The sequence below is a fragment of the Panthera leo genome (genome assembly GCF_018350215.1).
Source record: "Panthera leo isolate Ple1 chromosome F3 unlocalized genomic scaffold, P.leo_Ple1_pat1.1 chrF3_random_Un_scaffold_30, whole genome shotgun sequence".
Lineage (NCBI taxonomy): Eukaryota > Metazoa > Chordata > Mammalia > Carnivora > Felidae > Panthera > Panthera leo.
Genome location: NW_024962231.1, coordinates 452,245 through 475,212, shown reverse-complemented (window position 1 = coordinate 475,212; position 22,968 = coordinate 452,245). Strand labels below are relative to the sequence as shown.

General features: G+C 46.6%; 1 protein-coding gene across 4 annotated transcripts; it reads left to right on the top strand.

Annotated features, from left to right (window-relative positions):
• Positions 1–4,165: 4,165 nt before the first annotated feature.
• Positions 4,166–22,909, top strand: LOC122212805. Of its 4 annotated transcripts, XM_042926772.1 has the most exons (5): positions 4,166–4,558; positions 5,109–5,242; positions 8,108–8,264; positions 11,612–11,702; positions 11,800–11,866. In XM_042926772.1, exons 1-5 carry the CDS (start codon positions 4,174–4,176, stop codon positions 11,804–11,806), a joined length of 774 nt encoding a protein of 257 aa, XP_042782706.1. In that variant the 5' UTR covers positions 4,166–4,173; the 3' UTR covers positions 11,807–11,866. The 4 variants fall into 4 exon arrangements, with proteins under 4 accessions (XP_042782706.1, XP_042782705.1, XP_042782709.1 ...); XM_042926771.1 differs by having other exon boundaries at positions 11,612–11,866; XM_042926775.1 differs by lacking the exons at positions 8,108–8,264; positions 11,612–11,702; positions 11,800–11,866 and adding an exon at positions 22,822–22,909.
• The last annotated feature ends 59 nt before the right edge of the window (positions 22,910–22,968 follow it).

Sequence of the window (22,968 nt, the reverse complement as noted above, 5' to 3'; positions counted from 1 at the left end):
TAAAGCACAGCTCTGCATCTCTGTGTATATCTATTATCTATGCCACTTTCAATGATCACATATCCATCTTATGGATGTAATGACATTTACTTATAAAAGCCATTATACGAGTTCTTCTTAATACATTGCTATTTTAAATAGTGCTGAGAAAAGCAAAATGTATGCCATTTATCTCTAGTGATTTCCTAAAGATATTTTAGTAGAAATAAAATTGATGGGTAAAAGGAATACATATTTTTTAAATGTGGTACTTACACCAAATTGTCTATTGGAAAGTCGAAAACAACTTAAACTTTAAGCGGCAGTATAAGCACCATCACTCTATTTTCACAAAGGTTGTAGACGGAAAACTGTATTTCAGTCCCTTTTTCACTTAAATTTCTTTTTTCCCAGGGACAGTATATTTCCCTATGTCCACTGGTCCCTTGTAGATATGCAAAGAAATACTTTGCACGATTTCAAATTACAGGTTTTTGTTCGTTTTGATTTCAAAGACTTCCCTGTAAAACGAAGATAGATTCTGTTGTCTGATACAAATATGTTGTAAATATTTGCAAGTGCATTGTCTTTTATTGTAATAATATTATTTTCTGATGGAGGCTTTTAGTTTTTTATGTTGCTAAATCAATCTCCAGAATTCTTGATTTAAAAAAATATTTTTTAATATTTATTTATTTTTGGGAGACAGAGACACAGCGTGCAAACAAGGGAGGAGCAGAGAGAGAGGGAGACACAGAATCTGAGCTGTCAGCACAGAGCCTGAAGCGGGGCTCGAACCCACAAAGCACGGGATCATGACCTGGGCCAAAGTCAGACCGCTTTACCAACTGAGCCATCCAGGGGCCCCAATTTTTTCTTTTTTGAGAGAGAAATAGAGAGAGAGAGAGAGAGAAAGAGAGAGAGAGAGAGAGAGAGAGAAAGAGAGAGAGAGAGAGGCAACACAGAATCCCAAGCATGCTCCACATTGACAGCAGGGAGCCCGTCGAAGGGCTTGAACCCATGAACACCTGAGATTATGACCTGAGCCGAAATCAAGAGTCAGAGGCTTAACTGACTGAGCCACCCAGGCACCCCCCAAAAGTCTTGCTTTTCAAGTCATTCTTAGGATGGGTAAATAGGCATTTGTGGGATTTTTTTCTGTCACTTTTCTTATTTTGCATATTACAATTTTTAAATTGATATCCCATCTGGAACTTATTTTAGGGAGATAAAATTCTAACAAGTTTTCTCCAAATCGGCTGTTTCTCCACTACTTATGAATAATTCACCTTTTCCTACTAATATGAAATGTCACCAGTATCAAATTCAAAAGTCTTATGTATATTTGAGCGTTGGTCATGTTCTACTCTGCACCACTCCTTTATCGGTCTTTTCAGCTGTTTGTAAATGAATAATTTGTGGAAATTTCAGGTACATTTTGATATCTGGAAGGGCAAATCTACCTCCTATACAAAAACATAAGTTCTTAGGTTAATTCCAGTTTGTTAACATACAGTGTTCTATCACTTTCAGATGTACAAGATAGTGAGTCCAAAAATTTCCTTAATGACATCACAAGAAGAGCATGTGTAGCTCAAAATTCTTAAAACCAGGATGCTTTCATTTGCTTTACCTAACACTGACAAATACAGGAAGGGTACACATTTTGAGAAAAAGGAGTCCTCCTATTCAGAGCCAACTTCCACTTCAAAATGTCCTTCCAAGGTCCCTCAGGAAATAGCACACATACCTAAGTGTACACAGACATAAACTGGATACTGGATTTTGTCCCAAGAATTTCTAGCCCAGAAGTTGATTACAGGAATTATTTCTCCCATTATGCGCTTTTCTATGATGTTATAGTATGAAAATGAGTCCATTAAAAACAACATGTTGTCGACACTTAATTTCGTGTGTATTACTATTGAAATTTGGGTAAATCACGTCAAACTTGAGAGTCAAGTGGTCTATTCAGGAATTACCGGGTACGTGCCAGGGCAGCTGAAGACTCTGTTTTTGCCGCTCACGCTGTCGGCCTGGTGCTAGACCACATAGGGTTCCCACGACCGAGGGGCAGCGGGACCTCAGGAGGGAAGAGAACCCAGCTCCCCGAGGGAGGGCTCGGATGCACAGATAGAGCTAGGCCAGGTGTGCTCTTCTCCCAGGTCCGTCCCGCCTCCTCCCTGCCAGCCTCCAAGCCCCTATTACCTGTTCATCTTGTCTCTATCATCCACGCCATTTTCCGCGAAGAACAGAATCTGCTGCACTTGCGCTGCGTTGCCCACACAGGCAGCCTTGTGGATCTTTCTGAGATCTCTCTCTTGGACATGGTAACCCCGCAGCAAGTTGTCAATTCCATTGTTCTTCTGCCCAAAGCCCCTGCCCTGCCTCTGCAAGCTAGAAGCGGAGCCCAAGGGTGACATGCCCTTCTCCCTCCCGAACCCCCAAATCCTCTTCATTGTGAAGCCTGCGGGCTCCACAGAGACTTCACCCCGCCCTCCCTTTCCACTACCTCCCGAGCTCAACACTAGCGCCCGGAGACAGGCCAAACCCGCCTGGCCACAACACCCCAGCAGTGAGGATCCGCCTTTGGGTAGCTGCCACTTCTCAGTAATTGGCAACAAGCAATACCGCCAGACACAAGCGCGCTTGCGCACTTCAGAAGAGGCAACCACTGCGCATGCGCACAGAGGCCTAACTGTCAACGGTAACCAACGCTCCGACGCCCCCCACCCCCCCACCCCAGGCCCAGCGCTGCGCAGCGAACAGAGAGGAGGGGGCTCCGGTGGGGGGTGGGGCGGGGTCCAAAGCCGCGGAAACTAGCGGGAGCCAGCACCTCTGCTCGCCACGCTCGGGTCTCGCCTTGGCACCCTTCTCGCCCCACGCGCGCCTCCCGAGGGGCCCCTTCCCCGCGCCGCAGCCCAGGGTGCAGCCAGGTGGCCGTGCCTGGACCGCGGGAAGGGGTGGAGGTGGGGCGTGAGGCGGGGATAGGGGCCGGGCCCGGGGCCGCGACGCCCGCGAAGCCTGGAGCCCGCTGCAGCCGCCACCGGATCTCGGGATGGGACGAGAGACTGCGGTGGAAGCCACTATCTCCCAGCCTGGGGCTCCGGGAGCCGCGGAGCCAATGCCGCTGCCGCCGCCGCCGCCGCCGCCGCTGTTGCCTCCACTGCTGAGACCAGGCTGGAGATGGGTGAGTTGACATTGGCGTCCCGGGGGACCCGCGCCACAGCCCCTCCATCCACGCACTCCTAGCCCTCCGCCTTGAACTCCGCGCTGCCGGCACAACCCCCCTCCCCTCACGCCTTCAGGGCTCCCACAGCCCCCACCCTCCCTGAGCATGACCCTAGGGGCGGGAGCGGGAACCCCGGGCCCGGGGGTTGGGGGCTTCGATACAGGGAGGTGGGGACCGGATGCCAGGGAGACTATTGGGCTCCCACTCCCACGCCCAGGCCCAGCGGGGCACTGTGAACGGAGGTGGGGGGGCCTCCGGTGGGTGGTGGGGCAGGGTCCGGAGCTGCCAAGCCAGGCAGGAGCTGGCACCTCTGCTCGCCGCGCTCCGGCCTGCCTTTGGCACCCCTCTCGCCACATACGCCCGTCCCAGGTGGCCCCTTCCCCGCGCCGCGTCCCAGTGTGCAGCCTGGCCGCCGTGCCTGGACTGCGGGAAGGGGTGGAGGTGGGGCCGGGACGCGGGGCTATGGGCCGGGCGCGGGGCCGAGATGCCCGCGATGCCGGGCGCATGCCTCAGCCTCCGCCCGAGCCCGGGATGGGGTCAGAGGCTGCAGCAGACGCCAGCATCTCCCCGCGGGGGCCTCGAGGTCCGCGCAACCATCGCCGCCGCCGCCACCGCCGCTGTTGCCTGCGCTGCTGAGACCAGGCTGGAGATAGGTGAGTTGACCCTGGCATCCCAGGGAACCCGCTTCGCAGCCCCACCATCCACGCCCTCCTACTGGCCCTCCGCCTCCATCTCTGCGCTCCCGGCACAACCACCCTCCCACGGCGTCAGGGCTCCCACAGCCCACTCCCTCCCTGAGCGTGACCCTTGGGGCAGGAGTGGGAGCCCCGGGCCCGGGGGATGGGGGCGTGGAGACAGAGAGGTGAGGGCCGGATGCCAGGGAGACTATTGGGCTCCGACGCCCCCCCACCCCAGGCCTACAGGGGAACTGCGAGCAAAGGGCTGGGGGCTCTGGTGGGGGAATGGGATGGGGTCCGGAGCCGGGGAGCCTGGCGGGAGTCAACACCTCTTCTCGCCTAGCTCGGCCTCCCCTTGACACCCCTCTCGCCCCACACACCCTTCCCGTGGGGGGGCCCTCCCCCGCGCCGCGTCCCAGGGTGCACCCTGGCGGCCTTGCCTGGAGGCGGAAGGGGTGGAGGTGGGGGCGTGAGGCAGGGATGTGGGCCAGGCTCTGGGCCGCAAGGTCCGCGATGCCGGGCGCGTGCCTCAGCCTCCACCAGAGCCCGAAATGGGGTGAGAGGCTGCAGCAGACGCCAGCATCTGCCCGCCGGGGCCTCAAGGGCCGCGCGGCCATCGCTGCCGCCGCCGCTGCTGTTGCCTGCGCTGCTGAGAACAGGCTGGAGATGGGTGAGTTGACCCTGGTGCCCGGGTGACCCGAGCCGCAGCCCCTCCATCTAAGCACTCCTGGCCCGCTCCCTCCATCTCCGCGCTCCAGGCACAACCCCCCACCCCCAGCATTCAGGGCTCTCACAGCCCCCTCCCTCCCTGAGAGTGACCCTAGGGGCATGAGCGGGAGCCCCGGGCCAGGGGTTGGGGGCGTCGAGACAGGGAGGTGGGGGCTGGATGCCAGGGAGACTATTGGGCTCCGATGTCCCCTCCAGGCCCAGCTGGGCACTGCGAAAGGAGGGGAGGGGTCTCCGGTGGGGGGGTGGGGCGGGGTCCGGAGCCTCCGTGCCAAGCGGGAGCTGGCACCTCTGCTTGCCGCGCTCAGGCCTCGCCTTCGCACCCCTCTCGTCCCACACGCCCCTTCCGGGGGCACCCGCCCCCGCGCTGCGTCCCAGGGTGCAGCCTGGCGGCCGTGCCTGGACCGCAGGAAAGTGTGGAGGTGGGGGCGTGAGAGGGGGATGTGGGCCAGGCGCTGGTTCGGGATGCCCGCGATGCCCTGCGCTCGCCCCAGACTCTGCAGGAGCTCGAGATGGGGTGAGAGGCTGTAGCAGACGCCAGTATCTCCCCGCTGGGGCCTCGAGGGCCGCGCAGCCATCGCCGACGCTGCTGCTGTTGCCTCCGCTGCTGAGACCAGGCTGGAGATGGATGAGTTGACCCTGGCGTCCAGGGTAACCCTAGCCGCAGCCCCTCCATCCCCGCACTCCTGGCCTTCCGCCTCCATCTCTGGGCTCCTGGCCCAACCCCTACCCCGCCAAGCCCTCAGGGCTCCCACAGCCCCCTCCCTCCCTGAGCGTCACCCTATGGGAGGGAATGGGAGCCCCAGGACCAGGGGTTGGGGGCATAGAGACAAGGATGTGGGGGCGGGATTCCAGGGAGTCTACTGGGCTCTGACGCCCCCTCCCCCAACCAGGCTGGCCCCAGGACCTTTCCCAGGCCCTGGAGGGCAAAGCCTCATGCGTTAGATCCCCTCCCTAGGCCTGGGCAGGGGCCTCCCCTAGGCGCTGGGCTCAAAAGGCTCTTTGTGAGCTGTGCCCCCCACTTCCCAAGCCTCCAGCGGGTTCCTGGAACAGGGCGGGTGCGGAGGCTGGGACTGTGGCTGCTTGTCAGGCGGAGGGGCGTGGGGAGAGCACCCCTAGTCCTTTCCTTGGGTTTGAGGCGGGGGGGGGGGGGGGGGGGGGGGGGGGGGAGCGGAGCGGCGAGGCTCAGGTGTTTTTCATTACACTGCCCAGGGTGGGGAAGGGAACCTGGCTGGAGGAGGGCTCTATCAATATCTGCAAATAGTGTGTTCTGGAAGCTGGGTTGGGGAGGGGAGCTTGGATGTAAGTCAGAATGGTGGCACCTGAGCTGGAGTGCCATGAGAAGCAGAGGTGGGTCTCAGCCAGCCCTAGTAGCTGGAGGTCAGGTGACTCTCCTGGCTCTGGAAGACTCCCTAGAAGGCCTGTGGGCAGGAATACTACCCCAGAGAGACCCCTCCATTGCCCCCCAGGACTGGCACTGCCCCATCCCCATAGCACTCCTTGCCACTCCTGGGACACCAGTCCTGACCTGACAGCGAGGAGCTGATGGGGCGGCAGTGCTGCCATCTGGCTCAGCAGCCCCTCTGGAGTCTGCCCAGGGTCCCTGCTGTGGTCAGGGCTGCTTGGCCCACATCTGCCGGTGGCTGGACCACCCCAAGCAAGTCTGCTTTCTGAGTCTCAGTGTCCACATCTGTCAAACGGGGAGACTCCTCCACAGGGTTGTGGAGAGGTCTTTATGAGGTGATGAGTGTAGGGAGCCCAGCACCTGAGAAGGCCTCGGGAAATCCTTGGCCGCTGTGCCAGTATATTTACCTGGAAAACGGGGGCATTGATGTCAGCTCATGGGCCAGGCTCACTTTACCTTGTGGCGATGAGTATCCTGTGAGGGCTGGATGTGACCCAGGGAAGTCAGGGCTGGGGGCACTGCAAGTCCGTGTGCTCATGCTATTCTGGAAGAAGAGAGAAGCAGTGGGCGGTGGCCGGGGTGGGGTGGTCCTCCTTGTGCCCCTACGGGCACCTTAGCTATGGCATTCAACGGACCCTGCTGTGTTCCCCAAGGCCAAAGCCTCTTTGTTCTCCATGCTGCACGATGCACCCCTTCCTCCTAGTCAGCACTAGCTCTGCACATGGGGGACCAGGGCTCCCTTCCAGAAGGTTCTTCAGACAGTAAGACCAACAAACACAATATCTTCCTGTCAGGGGCACTGTCATGGGCAGCTGGGTGGAGAGGACACAGACCTTAGCCCTAGGAGAATGGAAACTAGTTGGGCAGCAAAACCAGTCAGGCCTCCCTGGTTTTGCGTATCCCTGTGCTGGCTGCTTAGGGGTGTGTGTGGGGGGCAGGGGTGGGGGGCTGGGCATTGCAATAATTGCACCATGGGACAGTCAAGGGCAGAAGTGAAAAGCAAGGACTCCAGATCCAGTGGCCCAGGTTCAAATCTCAACTCTGCCACTTCTTACTGTGTGAACGTGGACTGGTGACTCTGCCTCTCTGTGCCTCTGTTTCCTTGCCTCTAAAATGGGAACGAGGCACACTAGTGCTATTTGAACAGCTTGGTTCAGTTTCTAGTGGGCATTTATGCCCCCTTTTCCAGAATGGGTCCCCCAGTTCACCCCTGCGTCCTGGAAGACTACACAGCCTGCTCCAGTAGGCTATCGTCTTCCTTTTGTGTGAGTCCCTATAGGCAGGGGCCTGCCTTTCTGTGTCCTTGCTTGGGCAGGGGGCAATGGTGTGCTGGCAACAGGCCCTCTGGGAGAAAAAGTACCTGATAAACAGCGTTGGCAGGTTTCCATGGTGTAAATCTCCCAGCAAGACCCATTTGAGTCTACCAACAGCTTAACCATTCGCAGTGGGAGGTGGTCCATGCCAGCTTTAGCACCCAGGCATTCAGTAGGTGCTTAATAAATGATGGTTGAATAAGGAGAGAAGGCTCCAGAGACTTGGAGAGCTGTCAGGCCATACTGTAGCTGAGAGAGGGAGGCATCCGACAGGCTGAGGCCAGGACAAGAGACCACTCTGAATAAGTAACCCGTGGTGAGATGGAGGGCAGAGGGGAAGGAGGACTGGTGTCCTCCCTTCCTGGGAACCTCTGCACCTCTGACCCTGCGTCACTTCTGCTCTGGATCCTCTTGACTTTGGCCTGGTTTCGGCTGTCTGCACAGAATGACCTAACTGGATCCCAAGCATTAACCTGACAGAGCTCTGAGAAATGGTCCAGACGGGTCTCAAACGTCAGATTCTATTCCCTTGCTTATGCTGTTCCCTCTGCCTGAATGTCTGTTCCACCCACTTCTTCCTATGTGCCCTGAAACTCTGTCACCCTTTAAAAGCCTCCTCCACCCCAAATCCCACCGACCCTCCTCCCCTTCTGCTGTTTCTCTGGCCTTGCAGCCCCTCTCGTGTGCACCCTGCCTGCCCATAAAAATATTAGTAGCTAACATTGCATCTGGACAGCAACCTATGATAGAGGTACCATGGTAATCCCTTTTGCAGATGGGGGAATGGAGGCTCTGTCTTGTTAACGACTACCCATCCTTTGCCTCTCGGCTTCAGCATCCGTTCGTTGTTCAGAGAGGCTCCTTGCTGTGGGCTGGGCAGAGCACCACTTCTCTTTCTTCAGTGTGTTTGCTGTGGCGTGTTCCACTAGGCCGTGAGTTCCCTATCATATAGGAGCTTAAATGAATGAATGAATGAATGAATGAATGAATGAAATGAATGAGTGAATGACTTTCAGCCCCAGGGAGCATCCCTGTTCTTTTACCCATTCCTCCTCCCTTTCCATCCCTGGGCATCCTCACACCATGGAGGGATGGTCACAGGGACCCTGCTTAGCCACACCTGCCAGAAGGGAAGGGGAAGTGAGGCTTTGGGTGGGGCTGAAAGCAGGATTTCTTTCTCTTTATTCTTTGCATGGTTATTAGTGTGGGTTTTGGTATATGATAAGCATTAATTTGTATATCACCTCTTCTGCGTGTAGCAGTCTATATTAAGTTGATGGTCACTTAAGTTAGAGCTAATTTATTTTCTCCGCCCCATGATTTGATAAGCTATTATATTGTATATCATTTTTGGGGGCATTCCTTGACGATTTTTTTTTACAGAAATATACATTTTTACTGCTTTTACATTTCCTGCCTTTATACTGTCACTTTTGGTTTCTCCTTTCCACTCAGAGTCCCGATAATATTTCTTACAGGCTGATTTAGTGGTCACACACTCCTTCCATTTTTGTTTGAGAAATTCTTTATCTCTCATTCTATTACGAATGATAGCCTTACTGGATAGAGTATATTTGGCTGCAGATTTTTCTCATTCAGCACTTTGAATACATCATGCCATTTCCTTCTGCCTTGCAAAGTTTCTGTTGAAAAATCTCCTGCTAGCCCTGTGGGTTTTCCCTTGGAAGTGAATGACTTGTTTTGCTGCTTTTAAGATTTGTAGCAGTGGGGCACCTGCGTGGCTCAGTCGGTGAAGCATGACTTGATCTTAGCTCAAGTCGTGACCTCGAAGTTTGTGGCTTTAAGCCCTCCAGTGGGCTCTGCACTGACAGCACAGAGAGTGCTTGGGAATCTCTCTCTCTCTCTCTCTCTCTCTCTCTCTCTCTCTGCCCCTCCCCTGCTTGTGTCTGCGTTCTGTCACGGAAATAAAAAATAAAAAAAAATAAAAAAAAAAAACAAAACACTAAAAAAAAAAAAAGATGTTAGCAGTATATTTTGCAAATTTCATTACAACATGTCTTGGGTATTGATTTTGATGGAAGTTCTCTGTGCCTCCTGGATCTGGATGTCTGTTTTCTTCTCCACATTAGGGAATTTTTCAGTTATTGTGTCTTCAAATCAATTATCTGTCCCCTTCTTTCTGTCTTCTTCTTCTGGGACTCCTATCATATGAATGTTTTTACATTTGACAGAGTCACCGAGTGCCTTAAGTCTATTCTTGCATTGGATAATTCGTCTTTGTCTTCTTCAGCTTCACTGCTTTCCATTACTTTGTCTTCTAGGTCATTAATTTGTTCCTCTGCTTCTTCCAGCTTGCTGTTCATTTTTACTGCCCTCTTCATCTCTGATTCTTGAACTCTTTTATGTCTGTGGTAAGGGTCTCTCGGATGTCTTCCATTCTTTCCTCAAGTCCAGTGAATATCCTTATGATCATGGTTTTAAATTCTCCATTAGGCGTGTTATTTACATCTGTCCCATTTACGTCTCTGGCCATGGCCTTATCCTGTCCTTTCATTTGGGATAAATGCCTCTGTCTTTTCATTTTGTCTAAGTATCTGCCAGCTTCTGTGTGTTAGAGAAGCCAGTTATGTCACATGCTCCCGAAAGTAATGGACTTAGGAAAAAGACGTCATGTAATGCCCAGGGTCTAGCACTTCAGGGAGTGTCACCAGTGTGTGCTGCATGTGTTCTGCTGTTGTGTTCTGGCTATGCTATCCTTCAGGCCAGTCGTCTGCAGAGGCTCTCCTTGCCTGGTCTGGTGAGTGTTTGGTCCCTTGCCTGAACATAGCGAGTTTTAACTAGGTGTGCTCTGGTCTGCTTATGAAATGAGACCTGTCACCACCTCTCCTGGAACTGAGGCCAAGGGAAACTCTCTGGTTGGGAGATGTGGTGTGGGCAGGCATTTGTCCTTGTCTTCTGGGGGAGGGGTAGCTGTGCTGGAACTCAAGCAAGAGTGATTGAGAAAGGTAGTTCCACCAGAGTGCAATGGGGTGGCGTTTGGTGTAAGCAAGTTAGGTACCCAGTGTTAGCAATGCACTGCTTCTTACCGGTGGCTTTATGTTTGTGGTGAGGGGCAGGAGAAGGAGATGGTGCCAGCCAGCGGCTTTGTTCCTACAGACAGGTCTCTCTGAACTTTGCCTCTGAGGGACGTGCTCTGAGAAGAGCAAATAATCTCCCCACTGTGTGCCCCAGGCACTCTTCAGACCACTCTACCCATGCTATATGCTCCCATGTTGTTTGCCTGCCCTCTGTCCATGAGCAGTGCAGTACCTCAGGGCTCTAAACCAGCTAAACCGGATTCCCTTTAAAACTCCAGACTTTATGCACTACTGGTTGCAAGAACTCACGAAATTTTTCCAAGCCAGTGGCTATGGGGAAATGTTCTCTTTGTGCATTCCCTTGTGCGTTCCTCTCTCTCACCCTTACCCACAACCTCAACTCCCTCCCCTCTGCAGAAGCCAGGATCTGTTTCTCTTCTAGACGACATTTCTGCATCAAGGACCTTCTTTGATGTGGCCTCTTCTCTCCCTTTTGTTGTGGAGTTTGTTCTGTCAGTCTTCAGGTCGATTTCTGGGGTATTTAGGGTGAGCTGATTGTTATCTAGTTGTATTCGTGGGATGAGGCAAGCCTATAGTCCTCCTACTCCTCTGCGTTCTTCCTGTCTCTAAGATCTTTTTCTAAGATTCCCTTCAATTCCAACAATTCTTACAAGTAAGCAGGAATGCCTCTTTAGAATGTCCCCTCAAGTTAAGGTAGAAGCACAGAGACATACGATTTGAAGCACAATAGTTGAAAAACTAGAAAGAGTCAATTGGATAACCAAAATTGGCCCTTTGATCTGATTTCAATTAAAGGAAATAGGCAGCTTTGAGTATTTTTTAATCCATTGAATACTCAATCTTCATTCTCCTTTCCTCAGTGAGGAAATAAAGAGAATGTCATGGAATCATTTTTCATCTTTTCAGTAGCAAAACAAATGTACTGTCCTTTAGCACTACTTAAATTAAGTGTGCATTCTCCTTTACCTTATTCCAACCTTCTTTGTGTGGGGAGGTAAGACCATTTCATCTTTGTGTTGTCCCACAATGCTTCTCCATATCATACAAGTAGGCTTCAAAAGTTTGTTGTCATTCAAATTACCAATCTACTATTTGTCTCTGATAAATCAACTTAATACTACCTCACTTTGTACAGCTGTATTATTTGAATGATGTAATGTTTATTCCATTAATTATACTCTGAGCTATAAAATATAGCTATGCATATCTTTCTATTTAAGTGAAAGAAGGGGAAACAGGCTACTGTGTTTTCCAAGAATGTAGGATCTGTGCAAGAACAGGATTAACACCAGTGTTACACACAAGAACCAGGTCAGAAGAGGATCTCATTGTGAATTGCAAGATGATGGGTTAGCAAGATTGTTTAATAGGAAAGAGGAATACCCAAAGTTAATCTTTTCCTTCCTAGATGGTGAAAACTATGGATGAGTCTATGCATTATAATGAGATAATAAAACATAATGAAGTAAACGGTAGACTGAGTCAAGAGATCTTATGGCCAAGATTTGATGGAAATGAAAGTGGGCAGCACTGACTGAGACACTAAAAGTTTGCACAGGTGGGGAACCTGGGTGGCTCAGTCAGTTGAGCCTCAACCTCTCAGGTCGTGATCCCAGGGTCATGGGATCAAGACCCCTGTCAGCCTCCACACTAAGTGTGAAGCCTGCTAAAAATTCTCTCTCCTCTCTCCTGTCTCTCTCTCTCTCTCTTTCTCTCCCTACACACCCCCTCTTCCTGCTTGTGCACGCACTAAAAATGTATATAAATATAGATAAATAAATAAATAAAAGTCTGAACACACTAAAGAAAGAGCATTTTATCTTTTTCAGCCTGACTTCACATCGAGTCATGGGGTCAGCAAGGCATAGGCTGGTGAAAGGGTTCTTCAAGAAACAAAAATCTCTATAGGAGCAAAGTTAAGTTCTACTACATTGACTTTTTATTATTACATAAGTGACTGGTAATTTGCAAGATAACTAGGAAAAAGTTTTCATAAAATTTGATATGGTACTGGCATAAGGACAGACATATAGATCAATGTATTGACATTGAGCATCTAAACATAAACTCTCACATTATAGTGAACTGATTTTCTACAAGGGTGCCAGACAATTAAATGGAATAAGACTAGTCTTTGTAACAAATGGTACTGGGACAAATGGATATCCACATGCAAAATAATAAAATAAGACCTCTACCCCATAGCATATATACAAAATTACTTAAAATCTAAGAGCTAAAATGATAAAACTCTTAGAAAAATGCTTACGTGTATATGTTTGTGACTGGATTTGACACTGATTTCTTAGACATGACACCAAAAGGCAAAAGCAGATTAAGTTTACTTCATCAAAATTAAAAACTACTATGCTTCAAATATTACCATCAAGAAAGTGAATAGGCAAGTGACTAAATAGGAGAAAAATACCTGAAAATCCCGTATCTGCTAAGGGATTTGTATGTAGGATATTTAAATAACTCTTCCAATAATGAAAAGACAATCCAATATAAAAACGGGCAAAAGAATGGATTAGTTCTTTAAAGACAATACAGAAATGGATAATAATCACGTTAAAAGGGAGATGTTCGGGGTGCCTGGGTGGCTCAGTCAGTTAAGCTTCTGACTTGGGCTCAGGTCACGATCTCACGGTTCGTGGGTTCGAGACCCGCATCGGGCTCTGTGCTGACAGCTGGGAGCCTGGAGCCTCTTTCAGATTCTGTGTCTCCCTCTCTCTCTGCCCCTCCCCTGCTTACACTGTCTCTCTCAAAAGTAAAAGAGACACGTTCAACATCATTAGTTATAAGAAAATGCAAACCAAAAACCACAAGATGCCATTTCATAGCCACTAGAATTGCTATCATAAAAGCAACAGATAATGACAAACATTGGCAAGAATCAGGAAAATGGGAACTCTCAAAAACTGCTGATGAAAATGTAATGTTGCTGCCACTTTGGAAACATTCTGGCAGTTCCTCAAAAGGTTAAACTAGAAAAACAATTGTTCTACACTTATTTGAGAGAGAGTGCACAAGTGGGGTAGAGGAACAGAGGAGAGGAAGGGAGAGAATCCCAAGCAGGCTCCATGCTCAGAGCAGAGCCCAATGTAGGGCTCGATTCCACAACCCTGAGACCATGACCTGAGCTGAAATCAAGAGCCGGCCACTCAACCAGCTGAGCCACCCAGGTGCCTGCCCCTCCTCAAAAGGTTGAAAAAACAAAACAAAAACAAACAAACAAAAAAGGTTTATTTAACAGAGTTACCATATGAACTAGCAACTGTATTTATAGGTATATACCCAAGAAAAATCAAAACATGTTCACATAAAAAGGTGTTCATCACACAAAAAATAACCTCAAAATGGATGAAAGACCTCAATGGAAGACAGGAAGCCATCAAAATCCTCGAGGAGAAAGCAGGCAAAACCCTCTTTGATCTTGCCTACAGCAACTTCTTATTCAAAACGTCTCCAGAAGCAAGGGAAACAAAGGCAAAAATGAACTAGGGGGACTTCATCAAAATAAAAGCTTCTGCACAGCGAAGGAAACAATCAGGAAAACTAAAAGGCAACCGACAGAATGGGAGAAGGTATTTGCAAATGACATATCAGATAAAGGGTTAGTTTCCAAAATCTACAAAGAACTTATCAAACTCAACACCCAGAACACAAGTAATCTAGTGAAGTAATGGGCAAAAGACATGAATAGACACTGCTACAAAGAAGACATCCAGATGGGCATAAAAATCAAAACCACACTGAGATACCACCTTGCACCTGTCTCTGTTTTCTAAGAAATTAAGGAAATGAAACAAACAAACAAAAAACTATAATCAGTGGTATGTTTTTATACTGGGTCTGATAGTTCTGTTTTTTCTAGAACAATCCCTGTTACTTCTTTTGATTCCTATCTGCCAGAAAAGTGAACTAAGTCCTAGTTAGTTGGAGAAAATTAACTAATTTTTCTTTTTTTTTTTTTTTTTTTTTTTTTTTATTTTTTAATATATGAAATTTACTGTCAAATTGGTTTCCATACAACACCCAGTGCTCATCCCAAAAGGTGCCCTCCTCAATACCCATCACCCACCCTGCCCTCCCTCCCACCCTGCCCTCCCTCCCACCCCCCATCAACCCTCAGTTTGTTCTCAGTTTTTAACAGTCTCTTATGCTTTGGCTCTCTCCCACTCTACCCTTTTTTTTTTTTTTTTTTTCCTTCCCCTCCCCCATGGGTTTCTGTTATGTTTCTCAGGATCCACATAAGAGTGAAACCATATGGTATCTGTCTTTCTCTGTATGGCTTATTTCACTTAGCATCACACTCTCCAGTTCCATCCATGTTGCTACAAAAGGCCATATTTCATTTTTTCTCATTGCCACGTAGTATTCCATTGTGTATATAAACCACAATTTCTTTATCCATTCATCAGTTGATGGACATTTAGGCTCTTTCCATAATTTGGCTATTGTTGAGAGTGCCGCTATAAACATTGGGGTACAGGTGCCCCTATGCATCAGTACTCCTGTATCCCTTGGGTAAATTCCTAGCAGTGCTATTGCTGGGTCATAGGGTAGGTCTATTTTTAATTTTCTGAGGAACCTCCACACTGCTTTCCAGAGCGGCTGCACCAATTTGCATTCCCACCAACAGTGCAAGAGGGTTCCTGTTTCTCCACATCCTCTCCAGCATCTATAGTCTCCTGATTTCTTCATTTTGGCCACTCTGACTGGCGTGAGGTGGTATCTGAGTGTGGTTTTGATTTGTATTTCCCTGATAAGGAGCGACGTTGAACATCTTTTCATGTGCCTGTTGGCCATCCGGATGTCTTCTTTAGAGAAGTGTCTATTCATGTTTTCTGCCCATTTCTTCACTGGGTTATTTGTTTTTCGGGTGTGGAGTTTGATGAGCTCTTTATAGATTTTGGATACTAGCCCTTGTCCGATGTGTCATTTGCAAATATCTTTTCCCATTCCGTTGGTTGCCTTTTAGTTTTGTTGGTTGTTTCCTTTGCTGTGCAGAAGCTTTTTATCTTCATAAGGTCCCAGTAATTCACTTTTGCTTTTAATTCCCTTGCCTTTGGGGATGTGCCGAGTAAGAGATTGCTACGGCTGAGGTCAGAGAGGTCTTTTCCTGCTTTCTCCTCTAAGGTTTTGATGGTTTCCTGTCTCACATTCAGGTCCTTTATCCATTTTGAGTTTATTTTTGTGAATGGTGTGAGAAAGTGGTCTAGTTTCAACCTTCTGCATGTTGCTGTCCAGTTCTCCCAGCACCATTTGTTAAAGAGACTGTCTTTTTTCCATTGGATGTTCTTTCCTGCTTTGTCAAAGATGAGTTGGCCATACGTTTGTGGGTCTAGTTCTGGGGTTTCTATTCTATTCCATTGGTCTATGTGTCTGTTTTTATGCCAATACCATGCTGTCTTGATGATGACAGCTTTGTAGTAGAGGCTAAAGTCTGGGATTGTGATGCCTCCTGCTTTGGTCTTCTTCTTCAAAATTACTTTGGCTATTCGGGGCCTTTTGTGGTTCCATATGAATTTTAGGATTGCTTGTTCTAGTTTCGAGAAGAATGCTGGTGCAATTTTGATTGGGATTGCATTGAATGTGTAGATAGCTTTGGGTAGTATTGACATTTTGACAATATTTATTCTTCCAATCCATGAGCAGGGAATGTCTTTCCATTTCTTTATATCTTCTTCAATTACCTGCATAAGCTTTCTATAGTTTTCAGCATACAGATCTTTTACATCTTTGGTTAGATTTATTCCTAGGTATTTTATGCTTCTTGGTGCAATTGTGAATGGGATCAGTTTCTTCATTTGTCTTTCTGTTGCTTCATTGTTAGTGTATAAGAATGCAACTGATTTCTGCACATTGATTTTGTATCCTGCAACTTTGCTGAATTCATGTATCAGTTCTAGCAGACTTTTGGTGGAGTCTATCGGATTTTCCATGTATAATATCATGTCATCTGCAAAAAGCGAAAGCTTGACTTCATCTTTGCCAATTTGGATGCCTTTGATTTCCTTTTGTTGTCTGATTGCTGATGCTAGAACTTCCAGCACTATATTAAACAGCAGCGGTGACAGTGGGCATCCCTGTCGTGTTCCTGATCTCAGGGAAAAAGCTCTCAGTTTTTCCCCGTTGAGGATGATGTTAGCTGTGGGCTTTTCATAAATGGCCTTTATGATCTTTAAGTATGTTCCTTCTATCCCGACTTTCTCAAGGGTTTTTATTAAGAAAGGGTGCTGGATTTTGTCAAAGGCCTTTTCTGCATCGATTGACAGGATCATATGGTTCTTCTCTTTTTTGTTGTTAATGTGATGTATCACGTTGATCGATTTGCGAATGTTGAACCAGCCCTGCATCCCAGGAATGAATCCCACTTGATCATGGTGAATAATTCTTTTTATATGCTGTTGGATTCGATTTGCTAGTATCTTATTAAGAATTTTTGCATCCATATTCATCAGGGATATTGGCCTGTAGTTCTCTTTTTTTACTGGGTCTCTGTCTGGTTTAGGAATCAAAGTAATACTGGCTTCATAGAATGAGTCTGGAAGTTTTCCTTCCCTTTCTATTTCTTGGAATAGCTTGAGAAGGATAGGTATTATCTCTGCTTTAAATGTCTGGTAGAACTCCCCTGGGAAGCCATCTGGTCCTGGACTCTTATTTGTTGGGAGATTTTTGATAACCGATTCAATTTCTTCGCTGGTTATGGGTCTGTTCAAGCTTTCTATTTCCTCCTGATTGAGTTTTGGAAGAGTGTGGGTGTTTAGAAATTTGTCCATTTCTTCCAGGTTGTCCAATTTGCTGGCATATAATTTTTCATAGTATTCCCTGATAATTGTTTGTATCTCTGAGGGATTGGTTGTAATCATTCCATTTTCATTCATGATTTTATCTATTTGGGTCATCTCCCTTTTCTTTTTGAGAAGCCTGGCTAGAGGTTTGTCAATTTTGTTTATTTTTTCAAAAAACCAACTCTTGGTTTCGTTGATCTGCTCTACAGTTTTTTTAGATTCTATATTGTTTATTTCTGCCCTGATCTTTATTATTTCTCTTCTTCTGCTGGGTTTAGGCTGCCTTTGCTGTTCTGCTTCTATTTCCTTTAGGTGTGCTGTTAGATTTTGTATTTGGGATTTTTCTTGTTTCTTGAGATAGGCCTGGATTGCAATGTATTTTCCTCTCAGGACTGCCTTCGCTGCATCCCAAAGCGTTTGGATTGTTGTATTTTCATTTTCGTTTGTTTCCATATATGTTTTAATTTCTTCTCTAATTGCCTGGTTGACCCACTCATTCGTTAGTAGGGTGTTCTTTAACCTCCATGCTTTTGGAGGTTTTCCAGACTTTTTCCTGTGGTTGATTTCAAGCTTCATAGCATTGTGGTCTGAAAGTATGCATGGTATAATTTCAATTCTTGTAAACTTATGAAGGGCTGCTTTGTGACCCAGTATATGATCTATCTTGGAGAATGTTCCATGTGCACTCGAGAAGAAAGTATATTCTGTTGCTTTGGGATGCAGAGTTCTAAATATATCTGTCAAGTCCATCTGATCCAATATATCATTCAGGGCCCTTGTTTCTTTATTGACTGTGTGTCTAGATGATCTATCCATTTCTGTAAGTGGGGTGTTAAAGTCCCCTGCAATGACCACATTCTTATCAATAAGGTTGCTTATGTTTATGAGTAATTGTTTTATATATCTGGGGGCTCGGGTATTTGGCGCATAGACATTTATAATAGTTAGCTCTTCCTGGTGGATAGACCCTGTGATTATTATATAATGCCCTTCTTCATCTCTTGTTACAGCCTTTAATTTAAAGTCTAGTTTGTCTGATATAAGTATGGCTACTCCAGCTTTCTTTTGGCTTCCAGGAGCATGATAAATAGTTCTCCATCCCCTCACTCTCAATCTAAAGGTGTCCTCAGATCTAAAATGAGTCTCTTGTAGACAGCAAATAGATGGGTCTTGTTTTTTTATCCATTCTGATACCCTATGTCTTTTAGTTGGCGCATTTAATCCATTTACATTCAGTGTTATTATAGAAAGATATGGGTTTAGAGTCATTGTGATGTCTGTATGTTTTATGCTTGTAGTGATGTCTCTGGTACTTTGTCTCACAGGATCCCCCTTAGGATCTCTTGTAGGGCTGGTTTTGTGGTGACAAATTCCTTCAGTTTTTGTTTGTTTGGGAAGACCTTTATCTCTCCTTCTATTCTAAATGACAGACTTGCTGGATAAAGGATTCTCGGCTGCATATTTTTTCTGTTTAGCACACTGTAGATATCGTGCCAAGCCTTTCTGGCCTGCCAAGTTTCAAAGGAGAGATCAGTCACGAGTCTTATAGGTCTCCCTTTATATGTGAGGGCACGTTTATCCCTTGCTGCTTTCAGAATTTTCTCTTTATCCTTGTATTTTGCCAGTTTCACTATGATATGTCGTGCAGAAGATCGATTCAAGTTACGTCTGAAGGGAGTTCTCTGTGCCTCTTGGATTTCAATGCCTTTTTCCTTCCCCAGTTCAGGGAAGTTCTCAGCTATAATTTGTTCAAGTACCCCTTCAGCACCCTTCCCTCTCTCTTCCTCCTCTGGGATACCAATTATGCGTATATTATTTTTTTTTAGTGTATCACTTAGTTCTCTAATTTTCCCCTCATACTCCTGGATTTTTTTATCTCTCTTTCTTTCAGCTTCCTCTTTCTCCATAACTTTATCTTCTAGTTCACCTATTCTCTCCTCTGCCTCTTCAAGCCGAGCTATTGCGGATTCCATTTTGTTTTGCAATTCATTTAAAGCGTTTTTCAACTCCTCGTGACTGTTCCTTAGTCCCTCGATCTTTGTGGCAAGAGATTCTCTGCTGTCCTGTATACTGTTTTCAAGCCCAGCGATTAATTTTATGACTATTATTCTAAATTCACTTTCTGTTATATTATTTAAATCCTTTTTGATCAGTTCATTAGCTGTTGTTATTTCCTGGAGATTCTTCTGAGGGGAATTCTTCCGTTTGGTCATTTTGGAGAGTCCCTGGGGTGGTGAGGACCTGCAGTGCACTTCCCCTGTGCTGTGGTGTATAACTGGAGTTAGTGGGCGGGGCCGCAGTCCGACCCGATGTCTGCCCCCAGCCCACTGCTGGGGCCACAGTCAGACTGGTGTGTGCCTTCTCTTCCCCTCTCCTAGGGGCGGGATTCACTGTGGGGTGGCGTGTCCCGTCTGGGCTACTTGCACACTGCCAGGCTTGTGTTGCTGGGGATCTGGCGTATTAGCTGGGGTGGGTAGGCAAGGTGCACGGGGGCTGGAGGGGCAGGCTTAGCTCGCTTCTCCTTAGGTGATCCACTTCAGGAGGAGCCCCTCTTCCGTGGGCCTCTGGTCTGCGCTTGACTCCGGAGACTCACTTCTGCTAATCCTCTGGCTGTTTTCTGGGTTCTTTAGGCAGGTGTAGGTGGAATCTAAGTGATCGGCAGGACGCGCTGTGAGCCCCGCGTCCTCCTACGCCGCCATCTTCCGGAACCTCCCCCTAATTTTTCATATTTGAGAGGAAATTGTATATGGTAGAACATAGTGGCAACCACCAGGATTCTCTTTTTTTTTCCTTCTGAGTAAAATAGGATTGTTGCTTGTTTCACACTTTCTGACATCATGATTTCATCTATTCTTTTTAAGCCTTTCTTCAAATGGATATATAGGAATGTAGGAATTTTCCAGGCAAATACCAAGAAAAAGAGTTGCCAAGAAAGATATTCTCTGACATAGCCTTCTGACTGTAACCATGTGTAACACATCAACCCAAATAATAAAAATTTCATATAACTCCATTGTGTTAGAGGCACCCCAACGACACCCAGATTTGATTATTGACCAGAAGAGCTCCCAGACCTCAGCATATAGTTGTACTCATGCCTGTGGTTTGGTATGGGACAGGCTAGAAAGGCCAATCAGCGCAGAGAAAAGGTGCATGGGGTGAAGGCCAGAGAAGACCCAAGCGCAGGCTTCCAGGAATCCTTTCTCTATGGAGTTAGCAGGATGTGCTTAATTCCTCCAACATCAAATTAGGACAGCACAAGTAAAATATTGTCTGCCAGTATGAGGCTTATGGATACTCAGTGCCCGAGTTCTCATCAAATGCTAATCACATAGGCATCTTCTCCTTAGCATGTCCCAAAATTCCAGGTTTTCAGAAGGAAATCAAGTGTACGGCCTTAAGCACATTGATTGTACCAGCACTTAGGCAGAGTGAGCCACTTTTAAGCAGCTAGAGAATGGTGGGAACCCGCCTTAAATCCAAGATCCCAGGGAACAACCAACGGCCAGTCATTCAAGTAGGATGTTCTGAGGGTAGCCATCTTTGGCCTGCTGAATGAATGAAACCTGTTCTTCATAGGAATTATAGCCCTGACATCATTTTTCGTGGTGTCTTCAAATTTTATTTTACTAGCAAGTAATATGATGGTTACCATGGTAGTCCTTTCAGTTTCATCATCCATATGAAGTAGGCGTTTGTACAAAAATTACTAGGGCAATATTAGGTCGTTATAATCTTTTTTTATGTGACTAACTTTTCATTATGATTCTAAGATACGATCAACATAATGATTTTTGATTTAAAATTAGAATAAAATCTCTTAATTATATGGAAAACCCAGGTTTTGTTCCTATAGTGCTAAATCCCTGTTTGTAGTTATATTTGATCATATTCACCAATTGTTTTCTTGCCTAAGTATATGAATAACTTTTGTATTTTTGTGTATTGCTTTATGTATTTTCATATACTTCCATATGGGAGAGAGTCTCCATATTGTGTTACTTTGATCTCTATCTTAATTTTTAAGGTGACTGTATCATGCGTTAATATATGCTAAGAGTAGCTTCAATGGATACCGTGTTTTTTTATTATTGTTGTTTTATACATTTAATAAGCCTTATTTTTCACAGCAGTTTTAAGTTCACAGCAAAATATAATAGAAAGTACAGAGAGTCTCCATACCATACCATGCTCCCGTACACGCCTAGCCTCCCATTGTTGTCAACATCTTGCACGACAGTGGTCCATTTTAGTAGTATATTTTTTTCAATTCCTTTGTTTAATTTTTAGCGAGAGAGCATGCATGTGTGTGAGCAGCAAAGGGGCAGAGAGAGAGGGGAGAAAGAATCCTGTGTTGTCAGCACAGAGCCTGATGCAGGACTTGATCCAATGAACTGTGACATCATGACCTGAGCTCACATCCAGACTTGGATGCTGAACCAAATGAGCCACCCAGGCACCGTGAGAACTGTGATGCATTTTATATGGACACTAACTCATCATTTTCAGGCCAAGTCTCTAATTTGCATTAGCGTTCAGCCTTGGTGTTATACATTCTGAGTTTTCACAAATGTGTAATGATGTAAATCCACCTTTGTGGTATCGTGTGAAAGAGTTTCACTGCCTTAAAAGTCCTCTGTGCTGTGCCCATTTCTCCCTACATTCACCCCAACCCTTACCTCCATAGTCTTGCTCTTTCCAGAGTGTCATATAGTAAGAATCATGCAGTGGATATCTTTGAATGTTTAGAACATTAAATTTTCCCGGTAATTGAATGTAGGCATTCAAGATATTCTTTGCCCTTTGTTTTGTTTAGTTGCTCATCAGTAGAGGATCTGATGACCTCTGCTTTCCATGAAAAAAACATGATTTCTCTAGATGTGTGTCACCTAATGGGGAGGGTTGAGAAAAATGACATCATGAACCACTACACAGCACTCACATTAGGATCATCCTCCTCTGTGATATGCGGTGGGTCTAGTTAGACTCTCTAGAAATGGAAGGAGACAGTCTCAAGAGGTTAGGACTTTATCAAACTGGAATGCCAAATCCTTCTTACTTACCTTGCCATTGGAAATAAGGCCAGGGAAAGTCTGTTCGTTATGGTTTGGCCATGAAGCAAAGTACAATAGCTATAGAGCTCTAGCTCTATAGAGCCCACTTTGTAAGGGGGTGTTACATCCTAAATCTGAACAGTCTCTACTGAAGGGCTGGGGAAGTTCTGCCATGTGACTGCAAAGTAAACATACTCTCTTTTAACTCCTCTCATAGTGGAGGTCCAGAAAAATCATGCTCGTTTCAGTTTGACATTTTCAGCTTATGATCATCATTCTCCTAATGATACCATTTTCCTCCAGTGTCATAGAGTCAATAAGTGATGGTCATTGTAAACATCAGCTCACCTGTAGGTGTCAAATTCCGATAAAACCTATTCTTGCTTTTGGTCAATATAGAGGAGAAAGTAAAATTTCTTAGTGCTTTAAGCCGACCAATGGTATAATTACCATTCAGTGTAGTGTGGTTTCCAGGTGTGGTCCCAAAGCAATACTTTTTGACAAATCACAAGCCGTACACTTGTAATTTCCTCTATTTTTCAATTGTTGATTTAACATGTATTTTGCTTTCTTCTTTAGGAGCAGATAAGAATGCTGAGGAAGACTCTATATCCAGCTAGGATTTTTATGGATTTGTAAAAATTACATTTGTTGGGGCACCTGGGGGCTCAGTCAGTTAAGGGTGTGACTCTTGATTTCAACTCACGTTTGTGAGTTCAAGCCCCA